Below are 23,878 nucleotides of genomic sequence, written 5' to 3' on the forward strand. Positions count from 1 at the left end.
GACAGCTAGCTACGTCATGGTCAGGGCCTAAGCAAGGAATACAGTAAGAATGAAAATCCTTATGAGGTATTTGCTTCCCACATGAAATACAATTATTAACTTTTTCTGACATCGGAGTGGAGCAAGAAAAAAGTTTCCCCAACGGGGTACTTAGCTTTGAGTGGAGAAGAAAATCTTCGGACCGAAGTATATTAGGAAAAAAAAAATCGTCAGCAGTCAGCCGACCGGCACTTGCGAACTGCTATCACTGCACGGCAAGACTGGAGAAGATGGTGTTGGCTGTCAGCTTTGTACTCCTGGCGCTCTGACGTCAGGGAGCGTGGTTGAACAGCCAACGCCGGACCCAGACTTTGGGATTCTGGCCGACCGAGGGCTGCCTGCCGGCAGGGGAGAACCCAACAGTCATGACTGCAACAGTGAAACACGAACATCCTCACGCTCCTTTTAGACATAGCCAGATTGGTGTAACACATGCTTGGTCTCTCACTATTTAAGTCATTCATCCAGTATTAATGCATAAATTACTTCTCTGTGCTATTATACTTTTCTCCCAGTTGAAGTGCACCTAGCTCAATGGGATATATCCAGTCATCAAAATGCAATGATAACAAGAGTTTTCTGCATGCGCAATTGATGTATGGTGCACTGAAAAATATTTCATGTTTCATTGACTTAATATTCAGGTGTATATAAATAAATGATACACAGAATACAAGTGGCAATGGTTTATTTATTTTTTTACAGTAAAATATTCACATTATATTGCCTTAGCGAAATGGAATGGTAAGTCTGTAGTCCATTCAAAATATTTCAACATAAATATTTAAAATTTAAAAAATTTATCATCATTGTGATTATATTTAATTTTATTACAAAGGATTAAGTTCCCCTTTCCAAACTCTTGGCAAGTATTGCCTTACTAATGCTATTTCCCCAGCATGACTGATGTATACACTTTTCAGTAATACAAAATCAGAGCTTTTGCGTTGTTAGTGAAGTCCCCTGCATCATCTTGATTCACAGATTAATCCAGAAAGAATATATTGCTGAACTGTGTTGCACAAAGTTTCTTTACTTCATCTGCAGATAAACAAACATAAAAAAAAATCTGTAAGACATCTGTTGATATGCTGTACATCTTTTATATAACAGCACTCTAAATTAGTCTACTAGAGAGAATCAAAGTTGCTCCAAGCAATACATTCTGCACCACTATTTCATCTGGTCAGAATAGCTCTACAGCCACAAGTGGACTGCTTATAAAGGAATGATAACATGTTAAGCAGTACTGTGCTGCGCCCAAGTGTTAAACTAATGGTATTACACTACAGTGATCTTACAGAAGGGAGAGAAAGCATGGTAATGAATGAGAAATAAATGATACAGTTCTGAGCTTCAAATCCACAGCTTCCACTTGTTTATTGGTTAACTTTGAGCAAATCACTTAACAAGCTAATCATGTATATAATGACGCATGTGCCTAGCTAATCTTATCAGGTTAACAAACAATTAAGTAAAATCATTTTAAAAATGTAACTGTGTGGGAATGAGGCTAACAGGATTAAAATGTGTTGTACTGAAAACTACCATAATGTAAAGTTGTGTGAGCATACTCACCATATGTTCAAGTAAGATAACTGCTGCAGTATGACTTGTCATATACAGATTATGTACACAGGAAGATATCCCACCACTGCTGGCCTGATTTTCAAAGCTTTCAGATATCACCCCCTTCCAAAAGGGCCACGTTCTCCATACAATAGATGCCACTACAGCACATGGTCCTAACGGAAAATAAGCCTATGTTAACTTATTCTGAGGATTACAGAGCCACAACGTGTTCTGCTTTGACCTACTGTGTGTGTGTTAGACTGCATGCTTCACCTCAAGACAAATCTGAGCAAGAGTAAAGGATGCCTTCCTGAAGAGAAAGGAGCCCTTACCATAAGTGGAATGTGGAAGAAATTAGCATGGAGTGAGGGTGCCTATGCTGCAACAGTAATCTTACACACAAAATTTATACTTATGGTAAGTGCAGTCACACAACTCTATCATGTTCATTTTAAGGATCAGTGCCCCCATAATGATTCATTACATATGCAACAATATTAAACCAGTGCATCAGCTAACCACAACTTCATTGTACGGGGAGCACAAAGATTCTGTAGGATTGTAGTGGCAAAGCCTGCCTGCCTCCTGCACAAAATGCCCAGTCTGTAGGGCCTAGAAAAGGTGTGAATGGTTGTCCATGTAGTTGTCTTAAAAATGACTAAACATTTCTTGGAAAAAAACTTTAGCAGTACTGGCTGCCACTGTGCAGTGTGCTCTAATCTGGTCTTGTAACCAATTTCCATGTTGGTTATAGCAAAAGGCAATACAGCCTTCCAGCCACTTAGACAGTGAGACTTAGAACAAATTTTCCTTGCTTACCAGAAATCAGTGCTACCAGACCCCATGTGGTCAGGCTCAGAAATTTCGTATAAAATATTTAGAAATCTGTAAATAGTTCCAGAGTGGTGTTAAAATGTAGGAAACACCAAACTATGATAAAATAAACATGTTTTTTGAATATGTGGGTGCAATTCTCCTTTAAATAGTTGAAGGGGAGTGATTTCATAAATTGTTAATTTTGTGCTTATTCACAATAGTCAATGAAAGAGGAAAGGGAAGGAGATATATAGTCAAATTAACACAAGGGGCAGGCAACTAGAAAGACAGTTGAGTTTAAAAACACAACAGTACCAGCGTGGGAGGGTGGAGAAAAAATTTCTTTGTGATTCACAAGAGACACAGTTGTGGACTCATTCCTAATTTAAATAGGCAATTAATGGCAGTACACAAGTAAAATACAGTGTAAAGAAATACAGTGTAAAGAAAATAAATCACAATCCACAAAACAGAAGAAGACAAAATAGCAATGCAAAATACAAGAAAGTAAAAACAAAGTAACCCTTCCTTCATATCAAGTTTGGCCGAGTCTGGGTGAGCTTTTCCAGTGAATGTTCTTTAAAGACTGAGGTATTGCACTATGCTTCTGGCTTCAGTCTTAAGATGAATGTGAATGACTGTGGTCACATTTGGCCAGGGAGAAGTTTACAATAGATGGGGAGCAGAGCTACTCCACATTGTAAGGATGAAATCCAGGATTTTACCTCCAATGGTTGGGGTGTGGACTAAGTAGTTCAGAAATCTCTGTGCATACATATTTGAAGCTGTATAAATCTTCCAGTTGATGGTGGGACAGATGATGTCTTCTAAGAGAATAGAGCTCATTACATAATGCATAGGGACCTCCATACTGGTTAGGTAGGAGGAATGGGCCGGAGGGGGTATAGATGGGGTCCTGCAGTTAGCTATTGTATGATAAAGGGTTTCATTTATATTAAGTTGAATGTGGAGGAATTGCAAGTCATTATCCTGTGTAATGACTCTGGAGGTGGGATCTCTAAGAATATTAGAGACACCGCCACCTTTAGTGCCTATTTCTAATGTGATGTGCCTGTTCATGGTCTTGAAGCAGATCTTTGTGACAATGCATATATTTACATTTTCTAGATAAGTAGCGCTTATAGGATGTTGAGTTTTTTGCTTGGGTTGCTGGCATTGAGCAGCAATATCTTAATATTGTCCTGATTCTGTTTAGTTATGTTGGAAGTTTTAGAAGACTTACTTTGTCTAAAAAGGCACAATGGGGTGGACAAGTTTTCAGCTAATATATGGATGCCTTGGATGGAGAGGTGGAGACCATCACTGGAAAAGCATTTTGGACTGTCTACCATCTCTTCTAGGCTGATATATATTGTACCCACTTAGAATCTAAGCCACTTTCTGAAGTTAATAATCTTGATCATACTGTGGCATAATTCTTGGGGATAGTAGAATACTGCTCAGGACTAGCGTCTTACCTGCTTCAGATACACTTTCTGAGAACTCCATCATGCACCTTTTCATAAAGTCCAGAGAAGTAAATTTAGGAAAACAGTAGTGGTAAGACAAAATAAATAAGGAGAGTAGCACATATGTGGGGAGCATTTCAAATGACATTTGTAAAAAAGTCTGATACATGCATATATGTTCAGGAAAAGTACAGTTTTGTACCTACCATAAATGTAGATGTCTGATAGGTATGCATCTGCATTCATCACATATGGGTTGTCCTGCCTCAGGCAGCCCTTTGGTCGGCCGGATTCCAAAGTCTGGGTCTGGCCTCGGCTGATGTCGCACTTTCCCCGACGTCAGAGCGTCTGGGGTATAAAACATCAGCCGACGCCATCTTCCTCAGTTTTTCTTGCCCCAGATGCCAGGTGCCCTCTAGGAAGGCTAAATTTGGAGAAATGCAATAAAATTCCAAACAATTGCAAAAATATATATAAATATATACAAACAAATACACCATAATAGATCCCCCAGCTTGCTAAAGGAGGGGTAAGCACCCTAGGAATACCACAGAGGGGAAGGAGGGAGGGTAAACCTGACTGCAGATGCATACCTATCGGACATCTACATTTATGGTAGGTACAAAACTGTACTATGTCCTTCAAGGATGCATCTGCAGTCATCACATATGGGTAGATTACCATAGCCAATCTGGGGGAGGAGGAACTAAGAAAAGGATGGTGTAGTTAATATACCCTGCAGAACTGCCATAGCAAAGCCTGCTCTGGATCTGGAATATAAAGGTAAATTGTAATGCTTGGCAAATGTATGCATGGAGCTCCATGTAGCAGCTTCTAAAATGTCCTTGGTAGCCACCCCTCTTAGGAAGGCTGTGGTGGTGGCTGTGGCTCTCGTGGAATGAGGTTTAATGTTTGCTGGCACAGTTTTTCCATGAAAGGAGTAACAAAAATGAATGCAATTTCCTATCCATTTTGAAATTGTCTGTTTGGAAATTGCTTTTCCTTGAACCCCAGCAGCATATGCTACAAACAACTGATCAGTCTTTCTGTAACTTAGTTCTGTCCAAGTAGTAGCGCAGTTGTCTGTGTATGTCCAGGGTGTGCAGAAGTTTCTCCCCTTTATTTTGTGGTTTTGGGAAAAATGTAGGCAAGTGAATTGCTTGGTTCAAGGATACCCTGGATACCACCTTTGGCATAAATGTGGGATTGGTTCTCAAAGAAACTCTGTCTTGATGAAAGATAAGGAATGGCTGCACTGCCATTAAAGCTTGTAACTCAGATACTCTTCTTGCTGAGGTTATGGCCAGAAGGAATGCAGTTTTCCAAGACAGAAACTGTAGATCCGCCGATGCTGCTGGTTCAAAGGGAGGAAGTGTTAGTTTTTCCAACACAAAGTTAAGGTCCCAAGTAGGTAGAGGTGGTTTCCTTGGAGGATTGATGTTTTTGATTCCTCTTAGAAACTGTCTTAGGAGAGGATGAGAGAAGACAGGTGGATTAACACTGTATTCTGCTGAAATTGCTGAGGCATGTATCTTAATGGAAGAGTAAGACAGACCAATGTGGAACAATTCTGCCAAGTATTCCAGTATATGTGCCATGTTCATCACTGTCACATCTAGGCCTTTTGTTGTGTTCCAAGTGTGAAATCTTTTCCATTTTGCTGAATATGCCTTCCTTGTGGAAGGCGGCTTCCATAATAATATCCTTCACTCTCTGGGATAGGTTATCCTGAGGAGGAGTCATGGTATTCTCCAGGCAGTTAGCTGCAAGGTTTTCAGGTTGGAATGCAGAGTCTTGAAATTGTGCTGCGTCAGTAGAAGTGGCCATAGGGGGAGAGGCCACGGTTTCGTCTGTGACATGCTCTTTAACAGTGGGTACCAGTACTGTCTTGGCCAGTTTGGAGCTATCAGAATCACTCTGGGCTGCTCTGCCCTGATCTTCCGTAAAACCTTGGTCATTAATGGGAGAGGTGGGAAAGCATAGACTGTTAGAGCTTTCCAGCTGAAAGAGAGAGCGTCCACTTTCCATGCTTGTAGGGTGGTATGTCCTTGAGCAGAATGTCTTCAGTTGATGATTGTGGGGTGAAGCGAACAGATCTATTTCCGGCCTTCCCCATGACTGTGTTACGAGTAAGAAGATGTCTGGGTGCAGCATCTATTCGTGTGCATCCATGGTGGTTCTGCTTAAGCTGTCTGCCAGTGTATTGCCTTTCCCTGGCACAAACTGGGACTGCAGCTGTATATTGAGTTTCAAGGAAAGTTCCCATAGATTCATTGCCAGTCTGCATAGAGGGTATGAATGTGTGCCTCCTTGCTTGTTTATGTACCACATAACAGTGGTGTTGTCTGTTCTTATGAGCAGGTGGCCTTGATGAAGGAAAGGTTCGAAGGCCTCGATTGCGTGTATCACTGCCAGCATTTCTTTTTGGTTTATGTGCATGCGCAGCTCTCTTTGTGACCATAGCCCTTGGATACATCTGCCCTCCATGTGTGCTCCCCAACCTTGGTCTGAAGCGTCCGTGGTGATGGTTTGGTTGGCTTTTGGTTTGCTGAAGGGCAACCCGCTGTTCGACTGGCAGGCTTGAGCCCACCACAGAAATTCCTTTTGCAGGCATGGAATGAATGGGATCAAAGTTTCTAAGCTGTGACTGTGCTGAGTCCATACACTCCTTAGGTATCATTGTAATTTTCTCATATGCAGCCTTGCTTGTGGAATCAGAAAAATGCAAGATGCCATGTAACCCAGGGCCTGCAGGATCTTCCTTGCAGTCAGCTGAGTTTGTCTTGTCAGATTCTTGAAGTAATCCGGTAGTTGTTTTTGCTTTTCTTCTGTGAGGAAGGCCATTTGGGTGGCTGTGTCTAGATCCGCACCCAGAAAGGTTATTCTTTGGGATGGAACAAGTCTTGATTTTTGGATGTTGACTGTATATCCCAAGTTCTGTAGTAGGTGGATGGCATAGTCCAAGTCCTTTAACAAAATTTTCTTGTTGTCCGCTTGTATAAGGCAGTCGTCCAGATATGGGTAGATTTGAATCCCCTGAAGTCCGCAGTGTGCAATTACTGTTGCCAGGCATTTCGTGAATACTCTGGGCGCAGTAGATAAGCCAAAGGGCAATGCTGAGAATTGATAATGCTCTGACCCTGCAAGAAATCTGAGGTGTCTTCTGCAACTTTGTCGAATAGGGACATGCAGGTATGCCTCCTTGAGGTCTAGAGTCACCAGCCAAGACCCCTTGCACAGCATGGGAAGGAGTTGCTGTAGAGTCAGCATTTTGAATTTTGGCACAATGAGGTAAGTATTTAGTGCGGACAAGTCGAGAATAGGCCTCCATTGATTTTCTTTTCTTGGAACAAGGAATAATCTGGAGTAAAATCCTTGGCCTTGTTCTGAAAGGGGTACCTTTTCTATGGCTTTCATTTGTATTAATTTGGTAATTTGCTTCAAAGCCTCTGCCCTGTGATTTGGTGGCAGGTCTGGCATTGCTTTTCTTTTTGGCAATGTGTGGAAATGGAACCTGTATCCTTTGTCTATTATCTGAAGTGTCCATGTGTCCCTTGTAATGCTGTGCCAATTTTTTGAGAATAAAGAAAGCTTTCCGCCCAAAGGTACTTCTAATTGAGCCCTGGTCGGCGGAGTCAAAATAAAGTCATTGAGTTTGTCCTGGTGTAGCAGTTGTGGTTCCTGCACTACCTCTCTGGTTGGGAGGCTGCCACTGACAGCCTCTGTAGGAGCCTCTAGCTTGCCCTCTATCTCTGGCATGCCTATTCCTGCCTCTCTGGGATCTGTCTGAGTCCGGAAAGGACCAATTCTTAGTAGGCCAATTTCTGCTGAATCTCGGTGGTTGGACTTGCAGAAAATCTTTGACTGTTTGCACAGATTTTGCCTTTTCTTCAAATTTCTTTAAGACCTCTTGAGCCGTGGAACCAAATAATTTTTGCTTTTCCATAGGAGCATCCAAAAGCTTAGCTTTAACATGGTCTGGGAAAGATTGTTCCTTCAGCCAGGCATGCCTACGAATAACTGCACCTGTCATAGCTGACCTACATGAAGCTTCCAGTGCATCATAACCACACTGCAAGAAATGGTTACTAACCTGCTGGGAGTTATGTACCAGATCCTGAAGGGATTTGCGATCAAGAGGTTCAGAAGAGGACAGTTTCTTATGCAATTCATCTAACAAATACTCTTGGTACTGTATCATATGAAATTGACAATTTAATGCCCTCATGGAAAGAGTTGCAGAAGTATACACTTTCTTACCCCATCTCTCTAAAGCTCTGGACTCCCTTTCAGAGGGTAGAGGATTTTTAGCAGTGGCAGCTGCAACCCCCTTTGGGCCCTGGGAAATAGTTTCAGGATCAGCAGAGTGGGCCTTGTACAGGTGTAGATGTGAATCCAGGACCCTGTAATACCTATCAGGCTTGGCAGGTGCCGGAGGGAGAGACTCAGGTGCTGTACTAGCATCAGAGTACACATCATCAATAACATTCAAAACAGGAGGTACAGCTAAAGGTCTATGCTGAGGTAAATGTAAAAAGGTCCTTAATCTCTTTCTAGAATCACAGAATTCCTGACCCTGCCATTGAAAATGTTCTCTCATAGAGTGTAGTGTCTCTCCAAAGGAAAACTCTTCAGGAGGGGAGGCCGAGGGAATAGATTCTTCAGCATCAGAATCCTCGTAGGCCGAATAAGCCTCCTCCTGGGGGTCTGACAGAGCAGAGCCATCAGTGGACTCATCTGAGGAGTGGTGGTCAGAGGGCTCGACCCTGGGCCTTTTGTCTGGAGGTGGTTGAGAGCCCCTGTCCGGATGAGGTTGAGAACCTCTAATCAAGGAGATAAGATCCTCTGCTAGGCTAAGAATCTGTGAGCCAGTAGAAGGTCTCTGAGAGGAAACCTTGGGAGGCAAAGCTTTAGTAAGTTTAGCAGCTTTAGCCCTAGAAAAAGCCTTAATGGACATGGATGCAGGGGGTCTGGCTGCACCACGTGCAGGAGTAGACTTGTCTAAAGGAATGGTGTCGGAAGGTTCCTGGACACCGGATTCAATCGGTAATTCAGTAACCGCCTCGGCCGGGGCCTCCGGGGCCGAGGAAGTCGGTTGTGCAGTTTCGGTAATAGGAAGTACCAAGGACTCGGTTTCAGCCGAGACTGAGACACTCGCGGTAGGCCTGACCGTGGTCGAAACCGCGGCCCGCGTGTGTCGGTCCTTGTCCTTCCGTTTTATAACTAAATGTGAAGTCGGAGTCTCCGACGGCATTTTGTAAGCAAAACTAGCCCCAAAGAATTCCTCTGCAAACTCCGACCGACGTCTAAGAGTTCATCAGTTGAAGGAAGCACAGGCTGAACAGGCCGAGATGTCGTGGTCTGGGCCTAGGCAAGGTAGGCAGTAAGAGTGGAAATCCTTATGAGGTATTTGTTTCCCACAAGTTAAACAATTATTAACTTTATCTGACATCGGCTGAGGCAAGAAAGAGTCCCCAACGGGGTACTTAGCTTTTTCGAAGTCTTCGGTAGCTGAATCACAGGAGCTGGCCGACCGGCACTTGCGAACTGCTTCTGCTTCGGGCACCACGCGGCAAGAAAGACTGAGGAAGATGGCGTCGGCTGATGCTTTTATACCCCAGACGCTCTGACGTCGGGGAAAGTGCGACATCAGCCGAGGCCACACCCAGACTTTGGAATCTGGCCGACCGAAGGGCTGCCTGAGGCAGGACAACCCATATGTGATGACTGCAGATGCATCCTTGAAGGGCATCATGGATACATAGGATGGGAGCACACATTTCCAAGTTGGCTGAAAAAAATAATTACTGAAAGTTTTTTGGAGGGTCATGTGGACCTCCTGAGTGTGCTGTACTCCAGATGATACATTAAACTGAATACCCACCTATCTGAGGTGATGGTAGCTCAGGTGGGTGTAAAAGACCCAACTGGACTTATGGAAAAGAGTAGGAGGAAGTTCCTCAGTGAGTTGGACAATGCATGTCCTCCATCAATGTTCCCCAAAGAATGTTTATACCAATATTAACGGACCAATACATGTCCTCTTTGTATGTTAACTGGCCAATGCATGTTCCTTACTAACTCTAACTGGAGGTGTCCTCAAAACAGAGAGATTAAATGGCAAGTTCCTAGCAAGAAATTAAAACATGCTGAACAAGTGTTCTTTAGATATATGAGGCAGAGGTTCACAAACACCAGTCTGCGCCACAACCTTCAAAGGACCAAGAAAGATCAAAAAGGTTTCTCTACTTCATGTATGCAAAATTCATACACACATGCAGAATAATGAAAACTGAGCAAGTCTGACTATATATTTAGATTTAGTCATACAGTTACAACCTTGACTTATCGTCACTGTTTCAATAGCTTTATAGTTACAGCAGCCACTTTGTCTGCTTTAACCATTCAATGAATGGAGTTAAATGCACTAAAATATTCTCTCAGTGAATATAGCTATACACCATTTATGACATGCATCATAAGGACTTTGTCTTGAAAACAATCACTGACTACATGATCTTTTTCACTAAAACAATGATTTTGACAATGAGGTACAGCAGGTTATGTAAAACTGGTAAAATGTAGTTTTCTTTCTAAAGAACATTTCTGCATATTCTGCATCCAATATGAGTATTTGAAACAAATGTCAATACCTAAAGAAAAGAGATAAAGGCCTAACACCAGCAGAAGTTGAAAAGCGTGTGAAAGGCAGAAATTTGCAACTATCACATTGGTTACAGTCTGTACTCAAACTTCTCATTAAGAGCTGAACACAAAGTGGTAATCCGTTAAGAAATTCCTGTTCTTGGTTAAATAATCCTGTAAGAATTCTGAGACTCTCCAACTACAGAAACTTCATAAAAATCCTTACAACTCAACTATTTGCTATGACCCATTTCATCCAATGCCCCCCCAATTGTCGGACTCCTTTACAAAACTTCTGAGTGATCACAGATTCTCAGTTCTTGCACTCAAGACTCTGGGAGTTTATTCCCTCTAATATCAGCTATTCTGAGTTCAGATTCTACTAAGCACCATCTTATCAGATCAGCAAGCTGCAATTGAACCTTTAGGAGCCACCAAAATTACATCAGCACACTGATTTCACTCCATTCTGAAAACATACCCTTGATAACAAACATCCATTTCTGAATGCTGGCCATAGCCATAACTTCTACTCCCTGCTCCACTACCTTAATTATGCTCTCACTCTTACCTTTATTTACTTTAATATTTCCTTCCTTGTCCCTCATCTTAACATTGCACATATTGTAAATAATACTACAGGCTATGCTAAGACTATTTCAGATGTCTACTTCACAACTGTATATAGCACATTCTATTATCTGATCACTTATTTTTCTAAATGACTGTACTTGTCTTGTTTTGTAACAAAGGACTGGGTCTGAAAGAGGTTCAGTGAAATCAGTGCCCTATTCAGACAAAGAAATTTATATAAACAAACAAACAAAAAATGTAAAAGAAAATGTTCCAGTTAATAAAATTAGGAAATGCAGTGAACATGCATGCACCTGTCCTTATATCCTGACCGATGAGAAGCATCACTACAGCTTTGTTTCTGGAAAGTATACCAAGATGTAGGAGTAGATGCTGCATGTATATATCTGAAAATATGTGTGTGTGTGTGTGTGTGTGTGTGTGTGTGTGTGTGTGTGTGTGTGTGTGTGTGTGCGCCTGTGCATATAAATATGCATTTTTACACACACACACAATCACTTGTAAAGTGTCACATGCTGAAATATATTCTCTCATATAACAGACACTAAATGGCACTTTCACTGATTGGCAATGGAAAGCAGCAATTACATCATAAAAACTGGCTTTGAAATCTACACACAGTAAAATTCAGTGTCCTTTGCAGGGAAGGAAGGCCTGCCTCCCCTTACACCCCACAGCTCCACTACTTTACATATACTAATTCCAAGATCACACAACAGAAGAGAAGAAACATCCGCAGCCCCAATGTTCTCAGAACTCAAGAAATACAGTGCTATAGTATGACTGCCTTGCTAGCCACCTAAACTATGCTGATGTACTTGATGCTAACATGGAAATCAACAATACTCAATAGCTGTCAAAATGCAATTCATCAATGAATTTTATCAAACCTGTATATCTGGTGGTGCATTCCATCAGAGGTTATCAGTATAAAGGAAGGAGAGCTGATGATTCACTTTTCACTTATATTGCTTCTGAACACAGGCAGCATGTTGCCAAGTTCAGTTGACACTGAGTTAAGGGAATGTGTCCTTTCCCCACCACTGTGTGATTGTCGAAAAAGTACATTTACAGATTTACAGCTGAGGGGTTAAGGGGAGCAGACGGGTTTGCCCACTTTCAAAAACAAGAAATTATGTACTCACCATAATGTTCGATGTATGCAGTCCATCTCGCCTTACATTCTTACCCCTGGATTCGGAGCCAAACCTCGGCTCCGACTCGGCCATACTCTAGCTTGAAGTCTTCAATTAGCTCGTGGCTAAGAGGTATCACATCATGCAACAGGCCCATTCCCCAGATCTTGTTTGCTGCAAGTGCGCACACACACACACATACTGAGAAGAACAACCCCAACCGAAAGGACCACTGACACCTAGAGACTATACTTCCAGGTCCTAAAGGGGGGTTAGTAAGAATGTAAGGCGAGATGGACTACATACATCGAACATTATGGTGAGTACATAACTTCTTGATGTTATGTAGACCAATCTTGCCTTCATTCTTACCCCTGGCACAGTGTCCCTAGCACTTTGACCTTAGGTGGCTCAGTGAAAAATACACTTGAGCACTGTGGAACCAAAGGAAGATCTGCCTACAGAGACCAGATGTAATTTGTAGTGACTAATAAAAGTATGAGGCGAAGCACATATTGCTGCAGCACAAATATCATCCATAGACATCCTAGCCTGAAATGCAGTAGAGGTAGCCACAGTCTTCACTTTAAAGGGTAATTCTTTGCTATCAGAACCATAAATAAATGAGATGCAATTGGAGATCCGACGAGACAAGGTTACTTTAGAGACAGGAACCCCAACTCTAGTGTCTGAAAACGAGACAAACAGTTGATCTGATTTCCTGAAATCTTTTGTCCTATGTAAACAGAAATGCAATTTTCTATGAACATCTAGCTGATGAAACTTAAATTCTGCCCTGTTAGAAAATTCAGGAAAAAACAGGCAACTTAATGGATTGGTTGATATTGACAACAGAAGCAACCTTTGGAATAAAAGGAGGAATGGTTCTTAAGGAGACCCTGTCTTTGTGTAACACCAAATAAGGTGGCTTAATTGATAAAGCTTGGAGCTCAGAGACCAGCCTAGCTGAAGTTATGGCTACCAACAATACTGTCTTCCATGACAAGAATTTCAGGTCAAACGTAGCTGCGGTCTCAAAGGGAGCCGATGTGAGCTTCTGTAACACAAAACAGAGGTCCCATGGCATTACTGGATCAAAGATTGGAGGTCGGAGTAACATTGTCCCTTTCAGAAAGGCCCTACAAAGGCTATGAGCCATAAGGTTGGGCTCATTAGCAACGTGAAAGGTAGAAATTGCTACCAATTACACTTTAATGGTTGCTGCAGTTGATCCCTGACTGAACAGTTGAGAAAGAAATTCTAATATTGCCGAATTAGGAGCTGTATAAGGATCAATATGTCTTTCATGGGCCCAAATGGAGAATCTCTTCCACTTACTGGAATAAATCTTCCTGGTAGAAGGCTTGTGGGAAGAAGACAGAATGTGGACCACTTCCGGGGAAAAATTATGAAGCCTGACTACGGACGAAACTGGAGCAGCCAAGCTGTCAACTTGAGGGTCTGGATGGAGGGATGGAACTGTCCTGACATCAGCAGATCTGGGTCCAGAATCCAGGGATCATCCATTAGATAGGGTTGAAGGAAGGGAAACCAAATCTGACGAGGCCAGTGTGGGACAATCAGGATCATTTTGTTTCCCAAAGACTGTGCTTTCTGAATTACCTTTGATATCAAAGGAAACGGTTGAAAGGCATAGAGAAGACCGGAGGGCCAGTCGTGAACCAGAGCATCCCTGGGCGTCTCCCCCTCCAGGGGGATACGGGTGAAGTAGCTGCTGCATTTGGAATTGAAGGGGCTGGCAAATAGATCGCAGCAAGGCTGACCCCATCTGTGGAATATCTTCTCCACAACATATTTGTTCAGGGACCACTCATGAGGCATTAGGATAGCTCTGCTCAGCCTGTCGGCAACCACATTAGACGTCCCCGGTATATGCTTTGCAACTAGAAAACATTGGGAAGACACCACCCATTGCCAAACTCAAAGTGCCTCTCTGCAAAGGGGGTATGATTTGGTTCCTCCCTGCTTGTTCAGATACCATACCACTGATATGTTGTCCGAATGGATTGCAATTGCCCCTAGAGGGAGAAAGCTCTGAAGTGCTTGCAACGCTAATAGCACTGCTCTCATCTCCAAGACACTGATATGTAAATGGTCTCGTGATCCTGCCATGTGCCTTGGACTGTCCTGCCGAGATAATGCCCCCCACCCAATCTGGGAGGCATCCGTGGTCACCGTGGCAACTGGAGAAGATGGTGCAAAAGGCTTGCCCACGTTGAGATTGCTGGCCTGAAGCCACCAGCGTAGATCCTGCTTGCACGTGTCTGTAATCAGACTAGAATGGGAGAGTGGAAGATACTGTAATGACCATTGGGCAAAAAGCAGCCACTGAAGGACCCTCATGTGTAGTCTGGCAAGGGGAACTAGCATTATTGTGGCAGCCATGGTCACTAATAACTTGAGGACCACTTTTGCCTTGACCTTTCTCAATGGTAGTAAGGCGTAAACCTGCTGTTGTAGAGCTTGAATTCTCTCTTCTGGTAAGAAGGCCCTCACGAGCACTGTATCTAGTTCGGCGCCGATAAAAGTGACACTGTGCGAGGGCAACAAGGCAGATTTTTCCCAATTTAGAGTAATTCCTAACCTTTGGCACAGTGTAATGGTGGCGTCCCTGGTCTGTAACAGTAGATGTCTGGTGGTGGCAGAAAGGAGCCAGTCTTCCAGGTACAGAAATACTTGGAATCCCTGACGTCTCAAGTGAGCTGTTACCACTGCTATGCATTTGGTGAACACCCTGGGGGCTGTGGTGAGACCAAAGGGCAGGGTGCGAAACTGAAAATGACTGGTTCCCAGCCGGAAGCGTAGATGACTTCTCGATGCCCTGTCCATCTTTACATGGTAGTAAGCATCTTTGAGGTTAATGGAGCACATCCACACATCTTTCCCTAACAGAGGGAGTATTGACTGTAAGGTGACCATGCGGAACTTGGACTTTTGTACATGTAGGTTCAATCGGCTGAAATCCAAGATGGGTCTCAGGTCCCCTGTTCTTTTTGGCATCAAAATGAATCTGGAGTAAGTCCCTAATCCTACTTGGTCTGCGGAGACAGGCTGGATGGCTCTCTTTAAAAGCAACTTCTTTACTTCTAAAGTTGCAGAATCCCTTTGACCGGGTGGAACATCTGGAATTCTTTTGGTTGGCGGGGGAGGAGAAGAGAAGGGAATATGATAACCTCTGGAAATTATCTTTAAAACCCATTCATCTTGGGTGATGTTTTGCCAGGCTTCTGGGAATAAAGAAATGAGACCCCTGACCGGCTCCAGAGATGCACAGTCAGGCCTCCTTTCAGGAACGCTGGTAGGGAGAACCGCAAAAGGAATCACGGTCCCCCTGGTTACGTGGGCCTCCTCTGCCTCTAGGGCAGCGTCTACCTGAATTTCCACCCCCTCCCCTTCCTCCAGAGGGGGAATCACTTTGTGCGTCCTGAAAAAACCTCTGCGACTTCCTGAACCACATTTTCCCACCCTTCTGGCCTTTTGGGTAAGGTTTAGAAGGCATGGAAAAACAGACTCCCACGGCAGACAGGGTTTTTCCTTCCTGCTCGCACCTAGTGAGAATGCCCTTCACCTTGGTTCCGAATGAACCGTCAAATGGGGCATTGGTGAATGTAGACTTGAAGGCCTCAGCGAAATTTCACAGGCGCATCCAGAAGTGTCTCCTAAGAGCGACTCCGGATCCCGCTGCCCTGCTCGCTCCTTCGGCTGCGCATCAGATCAGCCTCATGGAGGAGTTGGTAAGGGAATTTAGGGTAGACATCTGTGCATTGACCTTCTGTGCCACGGCATCAGAAACATTACCCTGTAGAGAATCTCCTAGCTCTTTTAGGAGATATCTCTGGAGCCTTGTAAAATGCGTCAAGTACTTCAGCGTATGCAAAGTAAAGGCCGCTGAGGTAAACACATGCTTCCCGGGACTCCACGTTAGGCAGATGGACGGCAGATGAAGTTTCAGCAAGTTCCTTCTTGGTGGCTGCTGCCACCACCATGGCATCCACTCGAACACCTTTCATCACATATTCCTTGTCTGTGGGAGTGGAAAAAAACTTATTGGGTCTCCTAGAGACCGGTTCCACAGTGTCAGGAGTTTCCCACACCTTTCAACAGACGAGATCTAGTAGCTCATCGAAAGGGGGAGACACCCAAGAGGCGGAAGGTTGAGACCCGAAAGCCTTCAGGAACACAGACTCCTCATCAGAAGGGGATTTGGAGGGTCAGACACCTCTCTGCTTTAAGATCTCCAGGATATCTGAAAAAGAGATCTTCAGAAGACGACTTGGGAGGACCCCTCTGACTCCACGAGGTCGGTGTCTGACGTGAGAGACTCATCCGGGGAGTCGACATGCTTCCTCTTACACAATCTCTTTCTGATGACCTCCTCAGGCAAAAACTCTGGGGAGACATCAGAAAGTTGGGGACCACTCATGGAGGTATCCTGAGGCCTTGGGACTCCGCTGTCCATGGATAGAGGGTGATCTGAAACTGACACCGGTGCTGAAAGGGGCAGAGTGTCGGTGCTGTAGGATGCAGCTGATGACCTGGCCAGCACGCTCCTCAACCTCAAAGGCTGACCCCCCCCCGGCGCTGAAAGTCGACTAACCATAGAGGAGATGAGGTCCGAAGCAGATACTGGGTCCAAGCTCACCTGAGTCGAAGCACTGAGAGGAAGGCTTGGAACTGAAGATCGATCCGAGCCCTCCTCCTCGGGTCCGACCAGGGAACTGTGGACCCTCGACCCTGTGGACAGAAGTGACTGGGTCGGAGTGGAAATCGGAACCGAGAGGCCAGGCAAAGCTACTGGAACTGACCTAACGGCACCTGACAACTTTGGCTCCGAGGGCAGAGAAAGGCTCAGAGGAAGAACAACAAACGATGAAGAGGCCATGGTCTCCAGAGCCGACTGGGTCAGAGCCAAAATCAATTTGGCCAGCACCGATAACTGAAGCAGTTTCTTCATGACTATCAATGGAAAGGGACCTCGAGGATCTGAAGGATATAGTTGGAGATCTGGATCTCCCTACAGAGGGAGAGTGACATGAAGGAGAACCCGGTCGAACTGGAGACCGGCTCCGAACCAAAATATCCGTGACATGCTTCGAAAGGCTGGGAGCCGATACAGACTTAGTCAATAACACCATCTTCTGTCGGCACTGAAGACAATGGAGCCGAAGAAGGAGAAACTGTTCTAACAACTTTCTCTCGCGGCTCCACAGAAACAGACAGAGCCGGAAGGCGCTTCTTAGCAGTCTTTTTGTCCTTTTTTAGCTGGACAGGATATGGTACTGGAAGACTTCAACAAGTCTTCCTTGAAGGAGTGTTTAAGCAGTCCTTTCAGGATGAGCTTGTTCTTCCTCTCCTGTAGCACGCGGGTACTGAAGGAATGACAAAATAAGCAGGACTCTTGGAGGTGGATAGCCCCCAAGCAGTACATGCACACAGAGTGCCCATCAGTCAAAGACATTTTATTGTTGCATTCAATACACTTCTTAAAGCCCGAAGGCCTGTGTTCCTTAGAATCCTTAGACATGCTGTATAAGGAGTACACACACAAAAGCTGCAAAACCACACGTACACACAAAAAACCTAACTGAACCCCGTGCGGGAAACTAGAGCCTCTAACTAAAATGGCCTAGTAACTGACGGGAACAAAAACTACAGGGAGGACTAGGTCCTCTAATTTAAACGGGCCTAGCCCAGGGAAAATAAAGGCAGGATAACACCACTATCAAACGACAAAGACACCAAATAAGTTACAAGTAACAGAAGCACAACTCAAAGAGACCACACGGAAAACAACGGGGAGGACTAGGTCCTCTAACTGAAACAGGCCTAGCCCATGGGAAGAAAGGGAGTGGACGGGATACCAAAAAACGTCCAACGAAAAAGGCCACACAACCAGCATAGAGAGACACACACAGTAGCTATGAAAATAGCCTTTTTAGATCAACAATATCCAAAATCTTTAGAAAAAGTATACTTAGCCACGGCCAAAAGCTAGACCACATCTGAGTGTAACGAGCAGCAAACGAGATCTGGGGAATGGGCCTATTGCATGATGGGATACCTTTTAGCTACGAGCCAATTGAAGACTTCGCTCTAGAGTATGGCCGAGTCAGAGCCGAGGTTCGGCTCCGAATCCAGGGGTAAGAATGAAGGCGAGATTGGACTACATAACATCACTTTTGTGTGCTGTCAAATTTTGTATTGATCTTTCAATGCTTTGAGTTAAGATATTACATCTCAAAGATAATTTACATCAATGGTTCCTTACCTACTTACATAGATACAAATGCATATACACATAAAACATGTGGATTTTTTAAATTCTTGTTCTGTTCTCCCGTATCCTTTTTTCATCATATGTAAATTACAGCTAGAATATTTATTCTTAGCAGATTGTCAGTATTCGAGATCAGCATGCATAAATCAATAAAATGCTGTTCAGCTATCATGAAGTTCAGAGTTGTAACATAGAAAGCACATTTCTACACAGATTTTAACTACAGTGGATATAAAAAGTTTACACACCCATGTTAAAAATGCCAGGTTTTTGTGATATAAAAAAATGAGACCACAATAAATCATTTCAAAACTTTTCCCACCTTTAATGTGACCTATAACCTGTACAATTCAATTGAAAGACAAACAAATCTGTTAAGGGAAAAATTATTAAAAAAAACGTACAATAAGCTGGTTGCATAAGTGTGCTCACCCTTAAACTAAGACTTTGTTGAAGCACCCTTTGATTTAATTACAGCATTCAGTCTTCTTGGGTGGGAGTCTTATCAGCATGGCACTTCTTGACCTGGCAATATTTGCCTACTCCTCCTTGCAAAAGTGCTCAAAATCTGTCAGATTGCAAAGGCATCTCTTGTGCACAGGCCTCTTCAGGTCACCCCACAGATTTTTTTATTGGATTTAGGTGTGGGCTCTGGCTGGGCCAATCCAAAACTTTAATTTTATTCTGGTGAAGTCATTCTTTTGTTGAATTGGTTGTATGCTTGGGGTCATTGTCGTGTTGAAAGGTGAAACTCCTCTTCATCTTCAGCTTTCTAGAAGATGCCTGAAGGTTTTGGGCCAAAAGTGACTGGTATTTGAAAGTGTTCATAATTCCCTCCACCTTGACTAAAGCCCCAGTTCCAGCTGAAGAAAAGCAACCGCAAAGCATGATACTGCCAGCACCATGCTTTACCATGGGGATGGTGTTCTTTTGGTGATGTGAAGTGCTGTTTTTGCACCAAAGGTACCTTTTGGAATTGTGGCCAAAAAGTTCAACCTTGGTCTCATCAGACCATAACACATTTTCCCACATGATTTTGGGAGACTATGCATTGTTTTGCAATTTTTAGCCGGGTCTGGATGTTGCTTTTCTGTGTAAGAAAAGGCTTCCGTCTTGCAACGCTACCCCATAGCCCATACATATGGAGAATACAGGAGATTGTTGTCACCTGTAGTACACAACCAGTACTTGCCAGAAATTACTGCAGCTCCTTCAGTGTTGCTATGGGTCTCTTGGCAGCCTCCCTGACCAGTTTTTGTCTTCTCTTTTCATCAATTTTGGAGGGACATCCAGTTCTTTGCAACGTCACTGTCGTCCCATATTTTCTCCACTTTTTGATGACAGTCTTAACTGTGTTCCATGGTATATCCAATGCTGTGGAAATTTTTTTGTACCCTTCTCCTGACTGATACCTTTCAACAATGAGATCCCTTTGATGCCTTGTAAGTTTTCTGCGAACCATGGCTTTTGCTGTAGCAGGCAACAGAGTAAATGTCAGAAAAATTCTACTAGGACAGCTGAACTTTATTTGGGGTTAATCAGAGTTGCTTTAATTGATGGCAAGTGTGCACCCAAGAAGAATGAATGCTGTAATTAAATCAAAAGTTGCTTCAACAAAGTATTAGTTTAAGGGTGTGCACACTTATGCAACCAGCTTATTGTACGTTTTTTTATTTTTTATATTTTTCCCCCTAACAGATTTGTTTGTTTTTCAATTGAATTGTACAGGTCATGGGTCACATTAAAGGTGGGAAAAGTTTTGAAATGATTTATTGTGGTCTTATTCTTTTATATCACAAAAACTTGGCATTTTAACAGGGGTGTGTACACTTTTTATATCCACTGTATGTGCCATGCACTCTGCAGACAAACTGTGAAAGTTCAACCTGTTACTTAACAAATTAAGCACAGAACTGACAATGAAAAATATCTTTTACAAACATACCATAAATGTAATAATCACGTATTCTGAAACTGAATATATAAAAGCAAAAGTCAAAGAGAAAGAATTACATTTTTAATAATTAAAAAGTCCACTGTAGAGTCTAGTAAATATTTATGATGTCTTGGTCTGGTTGCGGTGTCAAATTTGAAAGAGAAACTCAAACTGTATGAAGGCTCTCCCTGTTCCTGTTGCAAATAGTGATCTGCTAACCACAGCAAAAGTATTTTCTAACCTTCCCCAAGAAATGTTGTACAATGCAACAAACAGAATGGCCAATTTAACCGGTGAGGTAACTCGAATCCCATAATAAAAATCTCAAATCCCTGAAAACATGGTTACTGCAAAAAACTTGTATGGTCACCCGTTCTGTGTAGGGATGTATGAAGTTGCAAAAATGGTATCCCAGCTACTACACATAAGTCATTGTGCTATTTAAAAACAGACAATCCCATAGCCTGAAGGTCACAATAAATGACAGTGCATGCTCAGGTGTCACTATGCACAACTGTTGATACTGTATGCCTGTGACATAGCAAGTACTAATATATTTGGTTACGCCCATCACAAATGTAGTACTGACAACAGAAGATACATATTACATGTATGCCCTGTACATTCAATACCGTGGATGCAACCATGGAACTACTCAGTTTCCTTTTCATTATCTTTCCTTTTGAACACCTCACTACGCAGTATCATAATGTCGAACAGGATGCATAAGTGGTGCGCAGTTACTGTAAACACTACCTCTGACATGGCTAGGTCTTTACATCAACACTTGGGCACTACTGGAGATAGCATTTCACCACTACAGTATAAACACAGCACGCTGCTACCGTACACAATAACAAAACTGTTGAGGTATAACAATGATGTAAGAACTGCCGTTACGTAAACTTCTACTCATCAAAACCATACAGCCATAGGCGACAAGTATGAAAATTATTCAAAAAAAACTGTCCACAAAACTAGAACTAATAAATATATGAGCGTGTGCACACACATGCTTTGTGTTTTCTACAAACGGGCAAAGAAAAATCAAAATTGCCACTGAAAATCTGAAGATTTTTAAAACAAAAGCAAAAGTGCAAAAGCTATTCAGTACAAACCACTTACAAAATCTGTAAAAAAAATTTATTTTGTACCAGTTTTCTTTAACTACATTTTTTTATATTTTTTCATACATAATGCACAACTAAAATGTATAAAAATGGCTGTAATCTACATAATTAAACTTATGCAGTGCCTGTGACTTACTGTAACTCACATGCAACTTCACTGTCCGGATGGTTACTTGAGCTCACAAGCAAATGTTGAAGAGAAACTGATTACCTGAGTATGTGGGTTTATAAACATGTATGTGCTTGTGATTGTGTAGAACAAAAGAAAAATCCATATCCTCCCAGTTACCTACACAGTGTACAACAGCAAAGTAACTCACTAACTAAAAAATATATATATTCTCAGTAGGTGAAGATAACCCTGAGTTGGTGGGCACTTTTACTCCCTCACTTACGAAAAGTAAGCCTTGCAGTCTGCTGAACCCACAGCAGTGCTGTAGGCATGATTTTTAAAAGTTGTCTCTACCCTGTCCCATCCATTCTTTTGTCTTTTCCAGACATTTGTAAACACCTCTACTCGGGCACACCATACCATTTCCTCACAATGTAGGTTCCATGGCTCTAACACCCTTCTGTGGCATACTATTTCTCACATACTACTTGAAATGCCCACCTTCTAGTTACTACCATTCCCAAGATCTTAAGGTCCCTTCCACTTGCATCTTGGTAGTACATATATGCAGCTCCTACCTCCTTCCTTATACCATTTCTACAGCATTCTTTCCAAGTTGCATGAGGCTGTTCTTTTAGTCCAGTCTTACCACATCCATCACTATTTCAGTAATTCTGTTCTGCACATGCTTTCTATACAACCCATCTCCATTACTCTGGGAGATCTCCACAAGATGACAAAAGAACTCCATATATGGACCGCTCAGTCCCCAGGCAAAATGTGTATTGCCTTAACATCTATGGAATCTGCTTCCCACAGACATACATCCCAGCATACAGCTGGCTTTTGTCACTGCTATCTATTATATGCTGCATCATGATTTACCCTACTGGGATTATGATGACCAAACATTTTTCCTCCTCTGTCCTTCCAAAGGTCATCGCTTCGGATATCTGTAAAGATGTCCCTTCAATTTCATACATTAGTACTACACCTTGTACCTTTCATTAAATTCTTGTCATCCAATTACCCACGCAGCACAGCACAAGAGTCTCCCTTGAGTCTGATTCTTCCATTAGCTACTAATCTTACCATCATCAGCATACAGGCTGATTTATTACCACTGCCATTATATCCTGTGCTGATCAGTGCACAGAGTGATTTATTACCACTGCCATTATATCCTGTAGTCATCAGCATACAGGCTGACTTGTTACCACTACCATTATATCCTCTGGTCATCAGTGCACAGGCTGATTTATTACCACTGCCATTACATGCACTGGTCATCAGTGTACAGGCTGAATTGTTACAACTGCCATTATATCCTGTAGACAGCAGTGCACATGCTGACTTGTTATCACTGCCATTATTTTCTGTGGTCATCAGCATACAGGCTGACTTGTTACTTCTGTCATTATATCCTGTGGTCATGAGTTTACAGTTTGACTTGTTACCACTGCCATTAGATCCTATGATCATAAGTGTACAGGCTGACTTATTACTTCTGCAGTTATATCCTGTAATCATTAGTATACAGGCTGATTTGTCACCACTGCCATTCCATGTTCTGGCCATCAGTGCACAGGCTGATTTGTCACCACTGCCATTATATCCTGTGGTCATCAGTGCACAGGCTGACTTGTTACCATTGGCGTTATATCCTGTGATCATCATTGTACAAGCTGATTTGTTACTACGATTCTTGATCCTGGTATTACCAGCATGTAGGTGCATCTATTACTACTGTCACCGATCTTGGTGCTATTAGCATGCAGATTCATTGGTTACCAGTGCCCTCAATTATCAATATACAGAATCACTGGATACCCATGCCATCAATCTTTGTGATATCAAGTACAGATTCAATGGTTACCAGTGCTGCCAATCATGGTGAAATCAACGTAACAGTTTCACTGGTTACCAATGCCATCAATCTGGGTGATATCAATGTACAGACGTACTGGCTACCAGCACCAACAATCATAGTGACATCAAGTGTATAAACTTATCTGTTACCAATGCCATTAATTTTGGTGCCATCAGTATGCAGATAGTTATGTTGCAAGTGCTGTTTATCTTTGTGACAGCATACAAGCTATCCCACCCCCTTCCTATCTGTCTTGTGCAT

The 23,878-nt window shown here is 42.8% G+C and overlaps 1 protein-coding gene across 2 annotated transcripts in view; it reads right to left on the reverse strand.

Annotated features, from left to right (window-relative positions):
* Positions 1–710: 710 nt before the first annotated feature.
* Positions 711–23,878, reverse strand: part of CCZ1 (CCZ1 homolog, vacuolar protein trafficking and biogenesis associated) — a 1,119,178-nt gene continuing 1,096,010 nt past the window's right edge. For both annotated transcript variants that reach the window (XM_044089701.1, XM_044089702.1), the window contains one exon: positions 711–1,080. In XM_044089701.1, the coding sequence (XP_043945636.1) occupies positions 1,025–1,080 (56 nt within the window). In that variant the 3' untranslated portion in view covers positions 711–1,024. The remainder of the gene's footprint in view (positions 1,081–23,878) is intronic.

This window comes from Protopterus annectens, chromosome 12.part0, assembly GCF_019279795.1.
Source record: "Protopterus annectens isolate FY-2018-M chromosome 12.part0, PAN1.0, whole genome shotgun sequence".
NCBI classification, from domain to species: domain Eukaryota; kingdom Metazoa; phylum Chordata; order Ceratodontiformes; family Protopteridae; genus Protopterus; species Protopterus annectens.